At 41.3% G+C, this 17,431-nt stretch overlaps 1 protein-coding gene and 1 pseudogene across 1 annotated transcript in view; both read right to left on the minus strand.

Annotated features, from left to right (window-relative positions):
* Positions 1-15,440, minus strand: part of TNN (tenascin N) — a 35,386-nt gene extending 19,946 nt beyond the window's left edge. The window contains exons 1-6 of the mRNA XM_063299890.1: positions 15,035-15,440; positions 14,169-14,540; positions 10,386-10,649; positions 7,697-7,879; positions 5,249-5,338; positions 623-886 (exon numbers count right to left, since the gene is read on the minus strand). Coding sequence (XP_063155960.1) covers positions 623-886; positions 5,249-5,338; positions 7,697-7,879; positions 10,386-10,649; positions 14,169-14,540; positions 15,035-15,440 — 1,579 coding nt within the window. The remainder of the gene's footprint in view (positions 1-622; positions 887-5,248; positions 5,339-7,696; positions 7,880-10,385; positions 10,650-14,168; positions 14,541-15,034) is intronic.
* On the minus strand, positions 13,785-13,889 carry LOC134495071 (U2 spliceosomal RNA; annotated as a pseudogene).
* Positions 15,441-17,431: the final 1,991 nt, after the last annotated feature.

The following is a 17,431-nucleotide window of genomic DNA, read 5'->3' on the forward strand; positions in this document are numbered from 1 at the left end:
TTTCTCCTGTGGCTTTGTTGCCACCCCCACTTCAGCACATCACCAGCCAGCAGGTAAAATATATCAGCCTGGGCAGTCTGACAGTAACAATGGACTTCAGGACTTTGACTTCAAATGAGCTGCCTAGGGCAGTAATTAAAACTGGCAAATACAGAGAAACTAGCAAATGAGCAACAAAAGCTCAGTTTGACATCTCTTGTTATTTTTGGGACCCTGCTATGAGAAAGAGTAGGACTGCTACCTCTAGCTCTACTTTCCTCTCTGCTACTTGTTCAAATCCTGGAGTGAAGAGTGAAGAGTGTAGAGAGCCAGTTTAGTCTAGTGGTTAAGGCACCAGGCTAGAAACCAGGAGACTGTGAATTCTAGTCCCACCTTAGGCATAAAAGCTGGCTGGGTGACCTTGGGCCAGTCACTCTCTCTCAGCCCAACTCACCTCACTGGGTTGCTGTTGTGGCGAAAATAGGGGGAGGAAGGAGTATTTGGTATGTTCGCTGCCTTGAGTTATTTATAAAAAAATAATAAAGGCGGGATATAAAATAAATAAAATAAAAATAAGAATGCACTGAACAGAACTAAAATAAGAAACTTGTGAAGATTTCATAATTTCATATCTATGGAGTACCTGTTTCAGCTCCTGTGCTTGCCCTTCTGCTCTGCTGAGTTCCCTTCACAGCCCAGATGTGGATAGTGTAGTCCATGCCAGGCTTCAGATCCATAAGAGTAGTGGTTCTCTTGTCCTTGTCAACGGATATCTGTTTGGTGTCACCACCAGCTGAGGTGTAGCTCACCACATAGCCATCAATGGGAGCCTGGGCCCCATTCCAAGAAATGGTAGCTGTGTTTTCTGTTACTCGGTCAGTTACTAAATGAGTTGGGCCATCGATTTCTAGGAAGGAATTAGAAATTTGAATTATGACAAGAAGTCCATTGTCCTCCAGGAGCCATTTTGTCAAGGCTAATTCAGAACATTTTGATGCTTGGGGATATACAATCCAAAGAGCACCCTTTCTTCCCACCAGTTAGCCAAGGGCATGAGCCTGTTGGAGGTCCTGGCAAATCCGGCATGCCTCATTAGCATGTAAATTGAGTTTGTTCCCAGGACTGAACTCTCCATGCTTGTTGAGGAAGTTGTTTGTTGCCACTCCCACTTCCTCTCTCTCTTCCTCCTTCTTCCACCTACTGAGGAGGCAGCAAGCATGCTGCTCTCCTCTGTCTCCATCTTGGGCCTAAAGCCATGTGCCTAGCCCTTTCTTCCATGTAGCTCTTGGCAGCTATAGGGGTATAGCTGGGGTAAGGGGTACAGGGCTAAGAGATCACCAAGTATAGGTGAAGAACAGAAGAAACAAGGAACATCATTTTTCCACCAGAGATGGCTGTAACTGGAACAAAGAATAAAGTCAGTAAGACTCTTTTTTACTTTACTTTGAACTTTGGTATCAAAAATAGACAGGGCTGGTGGTGTCCAATACAAAAGACACTCAGGAAATTAAAGTACTTATGGAGAGGGCAGATGCTGAGAGGGGAATGGTTGTAGTGAACGCTGGGTAGTGATTAAAACCTGGGGGCATGCCCATGTCTCCCAACTCTCCCCAACACATATCGGATCACACCTGCTGATCTTGCCTTCAGGATAATGGATGACAAGGCATTACAGATTTTACACATCTTGAAGTTGTGGTGCAATGGTTCCAATCATCTCTTTTTCATACAGCTGGACAGTGTGTATTTTTAGCATCTGTATGCATGTGATGCTCTTCAGATTACCTTGCTGGTTTGCAGGAGTGTGTGGTGGGAGAACCTATTTCTTTTAAATAAAGGACTGGTCTTAGAGAACTCCTTCCTGGTTCTTAAATGGTTGCAAATATCTCAAGGAACATTTTGCTTGTGAAAACATTCCATGGGAACCACAACTGTTCTTAGCAAATATATTGAAGACAGCATCATCTCTTTCTACTGAAAAGCCTTCTGACCACTGGGGCAAATGACAGGAGCTAGATGAGGGAAAGTGTCTTCACATTATTATTATTATTATTATTATTATTATTATTATTATTATTATTATTATATTTATTTAATCCCTCCTTTATTATTTTTATAAATAACTTAAGGCGGAGAACATACCTAATACTCTTTCCTCCTCCTATCATCCTGTCCCTATGTCTCCTTCTTATTTGGCCAATGGTTAGTTAAATGAATCTCTGTGTTAACAGAGAAAGGGAACTTCCTCTGTCTTGCTGACCTATATTTCACGACCTTTAAGATGCTGTTTAGAGAAATATAAGGCTTTCCAATCTTACGTATTTCTTAATAAATCTAACTTTCTCTCTGAATATAAGGAATGTCTGTTAGCATTCGTTGATAGCTGGGCTAAGCTATATTCTGCAACCAAGACAACTATACCATGAACTTTTTATTTTCTGAGTAGGACCTGCTGCTACTTAATCATTTGGTATCCTTTTAGCACTCTGCATGTTCTCAGAAGCACATCCTCTAACAAGGCTCCTGCCGAATTCAAATCTCCAGCAAAAGGGACACTTCTGATCAAGCTATTCTCAAATGCACCAGCCACAAGTAACTAGTATAGCTTCGCTCACAGCAACAGTGTCATTTGTTTGGATCATACAGTTAGCAGCAGACTGGCTCTCCCAAACTGCATCGCCCAAACCTGCAGCTGCAGCAGTCTGCTGTCTGACTGATGTCATGCTAGACAACTCATTCTTGGGTGACTCTGAAGCCAAACTTGTGGTCTCCTTTATTCCAAAGCCAGGAGTGTGGTAGCTATCCCACACAGAAGCAAAAAATGAACCAGCCAAAAATTACAAATGTATAAACATGACTGAGCTCATAACATCCTGATGTTCTAATCTGAAGTAGTCAAAACAGCCTGGATTAATCTCTGGTACATTTTAAATTGGATTCCAAAGGGCTGGCTGGAAGGCCAAAAGGGTGGTTATCACAACAAGCCCACTCTCTAGTTTTCAGACTAGCAATTGAAGAGATGGCAGTAGGGAACATGACCTGCTACCACAGACGCATTTTCCTCTCCATGCATTGATTTTAACCATTGGCACAGGGACTGCAATGTGAATAGACCTACCATGGCCTTTGGTATGGGACTTTCTGTAGGAAGGTATTAATATAAAGCTCCCAGGACAAGAAATTATTGGAATTAGAAAGACATGGTCTCCAATTTGGGTGGCACACCTACTTGTGGTATGATAAAGTTAAAGTTAATAAAGATTTTAAAAATCATTTTGTTAGGTGTGCCATACTGAGGGTTTGGAATAAATATAAACCAATATTGTCTCCTAATGTACCTATGTGGTTGTCCCCTCAAGAAGTTTTTTTTAGAAGAGAGATGGTAGGCAAACCAAGCTGGCTGAGATATGAAGATTTGTTGAATTTTGAAGGGATACCTAAACTTAAAACAAGGGAACAACTAGAATTAGAAGGTCATATTTGTCACTAGTTTAATTTTGCACAATTGTCAGAACAGTTTAATTTGAATAAGAAGGTATATAATTTTGTTCATGAAAAAACACAATTTGAAATGGAACTTTGTACAAATGATGAGCATCTTATTAAGAAACTGTATAAAATGTTGTTGCAATTGAATTTAGAAGATGAATATGTTAAAGACTTATGATTAAATGGGCTAAGAATTTTGGGTATAATATTATGCTTGAACAACGGGAGACTAGATGGAACAAAGGGATGAAAGTTACTTTGAATTATATTTTGAAAGACAATTTTTATAAAATGATATACCGTTGGTACTTAACTCCTGATAAGCTGTCCAAAATGTATAATGGGGTATCAAATGTTTGTTGGAAATGTTTACAGGGTGAAGGAACTTTCTATCATTTATGGTGAACTTGTAGAAAAGCTAAGGAATTCTGGAATCAAATATGTATTACTATTCAAAAGATTCTCAAAGTGGACTTACAAAACCAGAGCTGTTTCTCTTGGGTTTGATGGACCAACAGTTTGAGAAGCAACATGGAACTCTGTTCGTATATACAATAACAGTAGCAAGACTCTTATACGCTCAAAGGTGGAAGGATGCACAAATTTCCTTAATGGAGGATCGGATGATCAAGTTAATGGAACTGGCACAAATGGCTAAACTGACAGCATGGATAAGAGAAAATACTGTAACTGGATTTGTTTTTATTTGGAAGCCACTTTTGGACTATTTGCTTGTAACGCAAATAAATGAAGTTTTGATTTTGGGTTTTGATGATTAAATGGTTTGATTTTAGAGAAATAATGTTACTAAATGTTTAATTAATAGTAAGAGATTAACTTTTATGTACTTTTATATCTGTGTTGGAGAAGGTCAGAAGCCACCTGTCTTATGTGTTTTTTTGTCTATTCTTGCACTGTTTTAGTTTCTCTTGTTTCTTTTTTAGATTTGTATTCTATCTGTTCTATATTCTTTATAATGTGTTTTAATATCTTGAAAATGAATAAAGCTTTATATAAAAAAAAAGAACTCCCAAGGCCAATGAACTTTGAGGTGGGGAAGTTTCTCCCTAGGATTTGTATCAAAAATTGAAGGGCAAAAGGCTGTCAGACAGCTCACAATTGTCCAATTGTGAAGTGACTAGGTCATGAATGACCATCTGAAGGGCCTCTTGGTCAAGGAAAGGGCACAACTGGCAGACAAGATGGATCTATGCAAAGGCCCTCCTGACCACACTAATCTCAAATAGTATTGCCCCAATGGCCTTGCTAACTGAAAACTCTGGAATCTGGAAGGCAAAAAAAATAGAAACATTGATATAAGTCCTGCTCAAGTGGCTAAAATATCTCTAGATTCAACATATGGGGGAGCAGGTGTCAGAACCGCATGACAGGCCATACCCCCAACCTTCACATACTGAGACTAGCCTTGAGCACACAGCTATATACAGTACATACTGTGCAGGTTGTCCTTGGCACTTAGAGAACATGCACACATCTAGTCCATACATGTAAAGACTCTGCAGACCAACCAAACAACACATAGAGGTTCGGATTGGAGTCAGTTGGGATAATCCCATTCCCTCCTGGCATGCCTGTTGTTTCTTTCTGGACTTGAGCTTTCAGCAGAGGGCAATTGGAAAGAATGGGGGCCATTTGGCAGTCTCAGGATGATCCAGCTGTATGACAGATTGCTGTGACAATGGTGAAGACCAGTAGCAGCTGTGCTTATGAAATTGTGTAAGGGTTTCATTATGCTACAAAGAAAGCCTTTTATTTATACCTGTCCAGCCATGTACAGAGGACGGCTTCCCTTCAGCCTCATTTCTCACAGATATGACAGTGATCTTATACTTCATTCCTGGCTTCAAACCTATGAAAAGAAGAAAGGGAGGGAAAAAAAGATAAAATTTTCTGAGACACAATTGTACCTTTGTTTTCTTTTCCTGCAAGTTTTATTGGGCCAAGTTTTAAAATCCTTTCTTGTTTTACATTTCCTGAATAATACTGTATGTCCAGAGTAATCTTTTGACATCATATCTGAGGAAAGATAAAATTTCCCCTTAGTTCTACATATAGCAGTCAAAACAATCACTTTTCAGCTGGTTTCTGAGCTCAAGTCAAGCTGTTGATGTAAAGCCCTAAATTGTTCTGTTCCAGATTATATGAAAAATTGTTTTGTAAGTCTATGGCTGTAATCTGCACTTTTCATCACAGGCCTTGGTGCATATTCCACTTTATAGCTGCATAAGACAGACCTTTTCTGTAGCAATACCACAACTATTGAACTGTCTCCATTCTAGTGAATTTTAAGTGGCCTAAGCCTATATGCAGCCTAACTGAGCACTGAGAGGTTTGTAGGCTGTAGTATTTTCTCAGACTCAGCTTCCTTTAAAGAAGGTCACAAAAGGCTTCTGGACTCTTGTAAAATTTGTGTTTTATTTACAAATATACACATTGGGTAGAACTGAGGTTCACAGGCACAGTGCCTACACATGGTGTGCAAGGCATATTAAGGATAGAAAATAGTGGATTCCCTTGGTTTTGCTTTCCTCCCCTTCCATCAGACATGACCAACCAGCAGAAAATATCCATCAGTCACCCTTTTAACATGGGATGGAACTGGAGAAGCAAACTTTGACACTTGGTTAGACCAGTAGTTTTGTGGAAGTGTCATGTAGGGGTGTTTTAAAAGAGAGTCTAAATTTCAGCTGATAAGCTTCATCTGGAGTCAAGTTTAGTGCTACTCTGGAACAGTACTAAACCCTTGTTCAAAAGCAGTTTGGACAACAGAGGTCAGGCATGGGGAGATGTGTGCCTTTAAGCAACAAAGGCCAAGATGGCTCTTTCTCCCCACTTTATCCTGCACCTCCTGAAATCTCAGCTGCTGTTCCAGATCTCCAAGCTGGCAGAGACCAGATGGACAGCAAAGCATCTCATATTGCACCCACTGCAAAACTGCCACAGATTGTTGCTCATTTAAAGGGAAAACAGTAGCTACAAACTGGAATAGCTAAGAAGGATTTTAAGCTTCCTCAGGTACAGGGTGGGGATGACACAAAGACAACATAATGAGAACATGGCAGGAAAAAAAGGCTGTTGGTGCATGTTTGTGCATGATTAGGTGCAAGTTGAGAAGGTTCTTATAGCATCCTACCAAGCCATCACTGTACCAATGTATCAACTTTAACAAGTTGCATTGCCACAGTGATTTTATGCTTTTAAGATACATTAGCAGTCACTAGGGAGGAAATTCTGCAGTTATCCTTTGGATCTGGAAGAAAAATGGCTCTATTTTTATCTAATATAGCTGCCTTGGAAAGAAAAAAAAGGGAAAAAGAAAAAGAGAAAATAACATTTTCAAATTGGATAGAAAGGAAGACCCAGATTTTGATTTTATAAGCATTTAGAAGCTGCTTCTTTGGAAATCAAGTTTGTCTCAGGGCATCTAGCTGGTGCAGCGTTCATCTATGTTCTGTGCTCTAACCTATATAAAATATCATAAGCTTCTAATGCAGGAGTGGGCGAAATGGTGCTCCTAAGCACACCCTTTAGGGTCCACCCGTCTCCCTGCCTGACTGAATGCTTGGGGAGGGGGGGGGAAGTTGTATTATTTTAATTAAATAATAACAGTAACAATTGAAGGTTGGTATGCAGCAAAGCAAAGCACCAAGTTCTAGGATCATCTTTATTTACAGAAATTCTTCTGGGCTCCAGAAGCATTTTTAGGAAAAGAAAAATTATGGGAGCTTGCAGCTTATTGCTTTGACAAGAAGTGGGCCTAAAAACAATAAGGAAGAGTAAAAATTGCCGTCGTAGATTGCCAGAAGGGGCTGGAAAGTATCTGCAGCAATGTACTTGGTGCTCAATGGGTGGTTTATGATTGCCTGTTAGGAGTGCACTTTGCATTTTGTGAATAGGTGAAGACTCCAGGTTCGACATGCTGCAGAAGTGCCCTCTCAGAATTCCAGATATGCTCACTACTCAAAAAGAAGGCCTAACCCCTTGCTTGGGGCTTCCTTTCCAAGGAAATTAAACCTATATCGCAGAAATGGAAAGCACATAACAAGTCAGTAAAACATAAACAGACAAGATCCCAATCTTGGAAAACAAAAGCCTTTTTCAGTCATGCAATTGCTCTGCCAACTTCTTATATGCTGCAATGGTACCAGATGAACAACTTTATTGCCATTATTCTGGATAAGCACACATTGACCAGTTAATTGCTTACCTGTGATGATATATCTGCTCTTGGCATCATTGCTTTTGGGAACCACCACTTCCTTCTCCTCCCCAGGCAGAGAGCTGAACCTCAGTTTGTAGTAATCCACTTCTGCTGCCGGATTTTCCCACTCCACTTCCAATGAGTTCTCAGTCTCCTCTGTCACCCAGATAGGCCCAATGGCAGACACATCTAAAATGAACACTGACAATGAGGAAACAGGACTATAACAGCCAATCTTCTTTTCTGAGTATTAATTATAAGGACATTTTTAGTATGGAGAATTATGCAATCACTTAGCTATGATAAACAAAGTGGTACATTTACACTTGGAGCTTTCCCAAAATCCGATAGTGGTTTTTCCACAAAGCATGTTGGTATTAGCCTACAGCTTCTGCTACCATGGTGGGGCCTGTGCCTTTATAAATGGCAGTCATCTTCTGCAAGTCAGTAAGTGCTTTGCATCACTGCAGCAACCAAAGACAGACTTTTTCAAAAGTCATGCTTACTCTCCTGAATATATCTGTATAAATATAACTATATTTGTTTCCATTTTCCCTCTTGGATCCTTTATGTATTGATACTATCATACATTCAGTTTACATTCAATGATCATTCTTCAATTTAAAAAACACACATGCAGTTTTAGGATAAATTAGGGCCACATCAGCAGTTGAGTTAGGCCTCCTTCTTAGGAAGATCACAACACTATAGGTAATCTTGAGGAGCACAGACCTTCTTAAGACAGCATCAGTTTACAGGTAGACAGATATGCTTTATTACAGGCCAGCTGCTTAAAATGAAATATAGAGACAAAGGGTAGTAATACAGTATAAAATAAAAACACCCATTTATATAAGTTTAAAAGAAAAAAATGGTGCAATATAAAAGTTGTCCTAAAAGTAAATTTGGTATCAATGCTAGTAATTAAATGATTAGCATATATTTTGCCTCTTACCCATAATATTAGAAAGTTGTAATAATTGATTCTTAGAGATGTGGGTATCTGAAGGAGTCAAAATGGTGGCCACAACTATGTGATCAAAGCCTTGCCCCTGTTTTAGGTGAATTGCTCCTCATTCAACCCCACCCCCCAGGATCTCTTATGTCAGGGGAACACAACCAACTAGTGGCAAGTTTAGCTGAGCCTGCGTGCCATCAGAGATAGTCCTTCAGGCAGGACTATCTGTGTGTGTATGTGTGTGTGTGAAGTCTGAAGTAGTATTAATAGGTTATTCTTATATATGTGAAGAAGTACTGTACATCTCACCCACCGAATGCATCGTACTAAATTGATTAGGCCTAACTGTCAGGTACAGAAAACACATAGAAAAAGGGGTGGGGCTTTGAGGTTGTGGACACAGACGCCATCTTGACTTTTTTTTTTTACCATCACCCCTTGCAGACACACCTGTCTACAGGTAAAGTGGGCAGAGCTGCCTCACTGAGTAGCTTCCCCAACCCTTGTTCAGAACCATACACAGACATTCTGTACAAATGGGCATACACGTTACTGCAAATCCTCACAATGGCAAGTAGGTTTTAAAATAGTACTAGTAAATAGTAAAATAATCCTTAATATCCTCTAATATTAAGGATTATTTTAATGTCTGATTGCAGCATGAGAGGGTCATCTTTTAGAGGATTTAGTGTACTGGAGGGGGGATTAGCCCTTTCTTCCTCAAAAGTCCCCAGTAACAATAAGACTATAAAAGAGCCTGCATACATGACAAAGGCTCTTTGTTTTAAACACTGATTTGACTGAAGGCATGATTTTTTAGTGTGATCCACAGCATTGCGTAGGGGAAGTTTTGTCCTTCCCGTTTCCTGAGATTCTCTCTCCCCCACAAAGTGCTTCCATATACAACAGGTATCAAAACAATCTCCATGATCATCAGTGCGGATTGTGTTAAAGTCTTACTGGATGGAAGGAAAGGTTTCATTTCTGATCCTTAGTGATGAGTTTTTGCCTTTTCTAAACCTGGGGATAGGAGAAGGGACCTTGGGAAAAGTGTGGTTGGAAAGAAGCTTACAAGCTGCAGGGGAAACTAACTTAGGCCATGGATATTTACTCCTCATGCCTGACTTCAGTCTTTCTTGGGTAGCTGTGATCATGAAAAAAGCTACCCAGACTGTGGAGAAATCTTGAGGAAACTGGATTCAGAGGGAACATCAGCACCATCCCCTATATTGTTTAATCAGAGTAGTTCTTGTCTTTAAACAAATAGTTGTTTTTCAGAGAGAAGCTGCCACTGACATGGCATGGCTGTACAAACAATTTTCCCCAAAAGAAAATCTTAGTGGGGTGAAATGTTGCTCCAGTCAGTGGGGGTGTACCCTCTGGCCTCGCTTTGGCTATGGAGCGGAACCAATCAAGCAGAAATATGAAGAAGATAAATTAAGTAAGAAGATAAAAACATTGCAAAGAGAGTTAATGGAAACATCTCTTAAGCTGATCCCTGGCTATCAGCTACTTTCCTTTTTTTTTTTTAGCGTACTAGTCTCACACAAGTTGGGATGAACTATTAGCAATAGCATTCAGACGTTTGTTCATTCAGACAACCATAATTCATATAAGGCACCATTTCCTTAAGGAACAGTGTTTCCATTATTAGTTTTTCAAAGTCTTAATCTTCTGTTGATCGTGCAAGACCCTGCAGGTCCAGGGATAATGGAAAGAGAATTGCAGTGCTCCTACCTGTGCTACCTTGCAGGAGTTCCGGTTCGCTGAAAATGTCCTTCTTTACATTGCGAAGTGTAATTATATATTCTGTGCCAGGAAGCAGACCCAGAATCTTGTAACTTGTCTGATCTTTAGTCACCTGTACTTGCTTCACCGAGGGCTCTTCCCCAACAGGAAAGTAGCTGAGGAGGTAATAGTCCACATCTGTCATCTTATCCCATCCAATGGCTAGGGAATTTTCTGTGGTTTTAAGGAGACGGACATTCCATGGAGCAAGCACTATTGGGAAATAAAGGGAAGATTTTAAAGTAATGCACGCGGTGAGTTGAACAAGGCATAGCATGTTTCGATTTGTCTGCATGATTTGCTCAGCAGTGTATGGGCTACAGCTTCTCAATTTTTTATATTTTACCAGCACAAGTGTTGGCAATAAGTATTTGCTGCCATTGTTTTTCATGCATTAAGCAATAAGGTGTCCAGTTCCTTCAGAATATGGATTTCTACATCAGACATGAAGTGCAGATCTGGGATCTAGTAAAATCTACCCATTTCAAGCTGCATTAATATGGTTTTCAGTTTCCAAATTTGATAGATGGTATCTCCCTCTCTTGTCATAAAAAAAGCCATGAAGGATTCTAAACTTAACTTGGAGCCATTTTTCAATTTAGTTGTCCCTCAAGTGATTGTAACCCCTACAGTAAAATATATTTTTATGTGTTTTCCATTGCTGGACAAATAGCAATTTAAGTTCTGAGTGAGGCTTAGATTTGGGAAACCGCACTGAGAAAGTAGGCTTCCTTGTTCCAAGCAAAATGTTTGATTAAATGCAAGGAACCCACAGGTAACTTAACTATAGAAAAGAGGAAATGTTTTAGATTTCTGTATCTTCCTTTAAGAATATAGGAACTGTGTCTTCATTGCATTTTGCCTTCCTAGGACTACCCAAGTAAAGATTAGAAACACTCTTTCTTCAGGATGGCAGTTAAAATCCTTGATGGTTCAATAAATATTGACATGCTAAGTAAGAGTCCATTATGTGACTTTATGTACCATTACAACATTTAGAAAAGTAGATAGATTAGAAGAAAAATTGGCACTGTTGAAGAACTCAGTTGCTCTCTTTTAAATAAGGGATAATATACTTCCTATTCACAAATCCAATGGCAAATTAATCAGAGTTCCCAGTTCATTGCAGCAGAGATTGGAGAGCACTTTCTGGCAGATTATGTCCCTGGTAAACAGTAGCAGCAGTAATAACTATTCTGTTCAATATCCAAGATCTGTTTTGGGTCCCCTAAAAAGCAAATTTCAACAGGCAAGCAAACAAAAAGGGCCTTTTCATTTATGGCACTAGTTCTCCACCAATTTTATTTTTTTATTTCTATAGTTACCCAAAATTCCTATTAGAAAAAAAGGCAGAACAATATAACTAAATATAGGAAGCATTTTGTTAAAGATTAAAGTCAATATGCCGATCACTTCTTAAAATTCATAGATAGCAAGCACAAAGTGCAGGCTAAGCAAAAAATTCATCTCTGCAGTTTTATGAATGGGGGTCAACAGTTCAACCTTCATTTTTGCCCTGCCAGATCACTTGGGTCATGCCATCATTTTATAAATTGTCCAGCTATTTAATATCCCAGTAAGGCAGGACTTACACACATAGCTTTGAAGCTTTTGCATTAATTTTGTGCAGTTCTGTCTCTAACTTAAAAAGTCCTCACTTATTATATCATGGCAATATTTGGAATCTAAGCATATGGCCAAATTGGCCTAATGGTGTTTGAAATCTAAACAACCCTGAGTAAATATTACATGTAATATTCTAACAAAATATTCCTATAACATAGTCTGTATGTTATACAGTAGTGGCTTTCTTTCAGACAGAAGTTATTTCATGTATTAATTTTGTTCTACAAGACTTATTGTTTTTTTGAAGAAGCTGAATAACGTATCACTAGTTTGAAAATATACAATAGGGCAACTTTGCTTTGTCTATAAGACAGATGTATGATTTTGTGGATTTTTAAAATTTCTTTCTTTTTTTATTCTGTGTGTGTATTAAAAATGTAAAAGGTAACATTTGTAATTTGGAGTGAAGGATCTCCCAAACCTGGGAGAGTTGTCCCTTCTTTTTTTTCATTGTTGCCAAATTACAGAGTTCCCAACTGCCATGTGATTATAATCTGTGTGCAAAGGAAAGAATTTGTTCTTCCCTTGTTTTGTTGTGGTGGGATTGTTACTGGACAACAGTGTGTTGTATCTAATTTCATCAAGGCAATATTCACATCCTTTCAAAGGAGAATACAGGTGTTCAGTGTTGTCTGACTTAATCATGCAATTCACATGGGCTGGGTTTAGACAAATTGTTAGGCTACAAGCTTTGCCAGTTTGTGGCTCAGTGTTTTGTTCTAACCCAGACAGCACTGTGGATTGGCGGTTCATACATTTTCTGTGTTCTGTGAACTCAGACAGTTAGACTGTCTCCCCTCCACTGAATGTGTTCAAAAAGAGGTTACTAAACCATCCCTCTGGGATGCTTTAGTTCGGATTCCTGCACTAAGCATGGGGTTGGACCTGATGACCTAAATGGTTTCTTCCAGCTCTAGGATCCTATGACACATGGACCTGTATTCAGGAAAATCCGTATAGAGTAACAAGTGAGGAGTTATTAAAAACTCATCCTGGGCAGGGTAGTAGCAACTGACTCTATACTAGCCCATATATCTATTGTCAAAACAGTAATCACTCAGTAACAAGCAAGTACCAGGTCTTGAAGAAAAAGTACCCAATAGAAATTGGAATGAAAAAGCCCAAATGCATCATCCAACCACTGCTGCCCATCCACTTAAAGATCAACTCCCATAGGAACCAGGAGGATACCAACCAAGGGCTGTGGCCTCTGCATATAATTAATTTTAGCCTCTTCTATCAGCCTGCTAGAATCAGACTGGTGACCATGATATGATTCTCCCTCTCCCTCTCTCCCTCTCTCTCTCATCTACAGTATCTATCTATCTACCTACCTACCTACCTCCCGTACTTACTTTGCTTATGTACTGCTAGAATTGAAAAGTTTCCTGGTGGTTTACAGTGAAAACATCAAGTTCACCCTCTTGTTTACTCAGCCAGGAGTAGATTTATCTAGGTTGAGAATCTAGTGACTGCAACCTAGGCAACTTTTCAACCAATGGCTCCTAGTGCAACCAAAAGATATTGTACAGCTACTCATACTTTTTCTTCACACTATAATGGATTTTCTTTGCTTATGATATTTTAAAAAGATGGAAGGATTGCTGGAAAACAATGTTTTCAAGACTCCCCCATAAAGCTATTTGACTGAAGAAGAACCAGTGACTTGTACAAAGCTTGAGAGGAGATAACAGGAGCACTTGCCTGAGGCCCATGCATGGAGAGGGCTCTGTCCAAAACACAGTTCAGTATTTGAAATGATGAATTCAAGACACTAAAACTAATCAGATACTACACTTGATCTTAGCCAAAAGGCTGAGAAGCGATAGTGAAATAGTATTCCAAAAGTTATTCAGTATTTTGGGCTTCTCTAGTCACTCTCATATTGACTTAACTGATAAAAAGAAAGGCAGAAAGAAAAAAGCTATCCTGACCTTGCATGCAATGAGGAGGAAGTTGGGAGAGGTTCAGATGAGATTCTGCCTCCCCACTTCCAGACATGGTGCGTTGATGAGGCCAATGGCAGAATGGCTGTCCAATGACATCTTCATCTGGAGGTACCTCAAGTGGTAATCTTTGTGTAGAAAGCCAGGGAAAGGCTCTTACCTTTAGAGCAGTCTAGCTCTGTGAAACCATCTTCACAGTAGCACTCGCCACTGTCACAGTATCCATTGCCACTGCAGTCTTTAGGGCATCTCTTCTCACTGCAGTCATCTGCAGTGAAGTCCTGGTAACACTGACATACCCCATTGACACAGATCCCATTTCCACTGCAGTGTTCAGGACACAGGAGCTGACTGCAGTCATCACCAGTGTAACGGGCATTGCAAACACACTGGCCATCCACGCAGCGCCCGTTACTGCTGCAGTTTCCTGGGCACGTGGGTTGGGAACAGTCCTGGCCTTCCCAGCCTTCCTCGCAGTGGCAGCCACAGATCTCTTGGATGAAAGTGCCATGGCCGCTGCAGGATGACACTCCTGTCCAGCAAGAGGTCCAGAACATAGGAGGAAAATGGAAGACAAAGACACATGGGCACCAAGATTCCAACTGACCTAAAAAGAACCTTAAAAAGAATAATGAACACTGACACCCTGTTTACATGTATGAGCTCCAGTTTTAGGTGAGAAGCACCTTGAGGTAAAAGCTGTCTTTGTTTTGCTCCCCTTAAAGTATCACATACAATATTGCTGCTTTGCTTTTAACCATAATGATAAAATGATGACAGGAATTTTACTGGGTAGGGGGTAAATCTGCATAAGACGACTCCATGAAATTGCACAAGACGACCCCATAAAATTGTTTATAGGACCTCCACAATCGGGAGCCCACTAAGCTGAACCTGGGTCACCATCCGTGGATGGCAAGCCAGCCAGCGTTTGATGGTGCCACTTGCCTGGGGACATAGGGCAATTGTCAGGCACCTGATAGGGTACAAAACACAGCCAACAGGTTATACCGAGAGCTTCCTCACCTTGCCCTCTTCCACAACATCTTTCAGGGTTACAGATCCCTTTCAGATGTACCACTTCTAGCTCTAACTTTTCTAGTCTTTCCAGCAAAGCTTTGAGCTGTCCAAGGACTTCACAGTCTCCTTTGGGAGTTTGCAGCCGAATGTTATGCCTGAATATAATGTTTTGCTCCTCGCCCTCATCCCCTTCACCATTAGAGAACAACATGTAGTTGTTGTCTTGGAGAGGCCCTGGATTTGGTTCCACTTTGAACTGAACGGACTCAGGCACATTAATCTTGTATGAGTGACTAAAGCTGATCTTCTGGCTTTGGTCAGAGCAGTTTTGGGGCTGAGCAGGCAGTTGTGTCAGGACCTCCAGGAACAAGCAGTGCATCAGAATCCCCAGGAAAGAAATCCACATTCCCATCTTGCTTCTGCAGTTATAAGAACAGCAAGGCTAAATTGGGGGGAAAAAGAAAGATGAGATAAACAACATGAAAGCTATTGTCTAGATTCTATAAAGATTGCAGGAAATTTATTTATTTATTTATTAATCAAATTTATCACCGCCCATCTCCCAAAAGGGACTCTGGGCGGTTTACAATAAAACATAGATAAAACTATAAAACTATAAAACACTATAATACAAATATAATAAATATAATAAAAGCCTCGATGGCTAAAAGTTCTTTATGATTTGCAGGCAGAGCTGGGTCCTGCTAAGAAACTAACCATCCCCAAGAATGGCTACTCTCCCTCCCGCCCCAGGCATAATTACAGAACCAGGCCTTTAGCTGTTTCCTAAAGTCCAGGAGGGCGGAAGCCAATCTCACTTCCGGGGGAAGGATATTCCAAAGGGCAGGTGCTATTGCAGAGAAGGCCCGCCTCCTGGACCCCGCCAGATGGAGTTCTCTTGCAGACGGGGTCCGTAGCATGCCCTCTCTACACGACCGGGTGGGACGGGCTGATGTGATGGGGAGGAGACGGTCCCTTAGATAACCTGGACCCATGCCATGTAGGGCTTTAAAGGTGATAATCAACACCTTGAATTGGACCCGGAAGCATACTGGCAACCAATGCAGCTCGCAGAGCAAAGGAGTGACGTGTGCTGATCTTGGGAAACCCAAGATCGCCCACGCAGCTGCATTTTGCAACAGCTGTAGCTTCCGTATACTCTTCAAGGGTAGCCCCACGTACAGCTCATTGCAGTAGTCTATATGGGAGATAACCAGGGCATAAGTGACCATTCGAAAGGCCTCTCGCTCCAGGAAGGGGCATAACAACACGAAGTTGCACAAAGGCCCTCCTAGCCATGGCTGCCACCTGCTCTTCGAGCAGGAGCCGTGAGTCCAGGAGGACCCCCAAGTTACGCACCGGGTCTGTCTGGGGCAGTGCAACCCCATCCAGAACTAAAGATGACAATTTCCCAGAAATTGAGGAGCCATTAATCCACAGCCACTCCGTCTTCCCCGGGTTCAGCCGCAACCTGTTGTCCCCCATCCAGGCCCCCACAGCCCCCAGGCACTCAGAAAGGGTGGCCACAGCATCACTTACTTCACCCGGGATGGAGATGTATAATTGGGTATCTTCTGCATATTGATGATACCTCACCCCATAGTGATGGATGATCTTGCCCAGTGGTTTCATGTAGATGTTAAAAAGGAGCGGAGAGAGTACCAAACCCTGCAGCACCCCACAAAGGAGGGGCCGCGGGCCGGATCTCTTGCTCCCTATCAACACCGACTGGGACTGATCTTGGAGGAAGGAGGTGAACCAGCACAGAACCATGCCACCCACCCCCAACTCCCTAAGTCGGTCCAGAAGGATACCATGGTCGATGGTATCAAAAGCCACTGAGAGGTCAAGAAGAGCAAGGATGGATGCACTGCCTCCATCTCACTCCCACCAGAGGTCATCCATAAGTGCGACCAATGCCGTTTCCGTCCCATAACCGGGCCTGAAACCTGACTAAAAGGGGTCTAGATAATCCGTTTCATCCAGAATCCTCTGGAGCTGCAAAGCCACCACTTTCTCAACCACCTTCCCCAAAAAGGGGAGGTGGGAGACTGGGCGAAAATTGTCCAGTATAGTAGGGTCCAGCGATGGTTTATTGAGGAGGGGGCACACCAGCTCTTCCTTAAAGGCTGCTGGGAACACCCCCTTTCTCAAGGATGTGTTTACCATCACCTGGACCCAGCCACATGTCACCTCCTGTGCTGCTTTCACCAGCCAGGAGGGGCATGGGTCTAATTGGCACGTGGTAGCATTTATAGTCCAAAGAATCCTGTCCACTTCCTTGGGTTCAAGAGGATCGAACTGGTCCCAGATAACCTGGTAAGTACGTTCCCTGGGTATCTCCTCCGACTCTGTCTCATGCTTGGAGTCCAACTCGGTCCGAATCCGAGTGATTTTATCCTG

This window comes from Candoia aspera, chromosome 3, assembly GCF_035149785.1.
Source record: "Candoia aspera isolate rCanAsp1 chromosome 3, rCanAsp1.hap2, whole genome shotgun sequence".
Taxonomy (NCBI): domain Eukaryota; kingdom Metazoa; phylum Chordata; class Lepidosauria; order Squamata; family Boidae; genus Candoia; species Candoia aspera.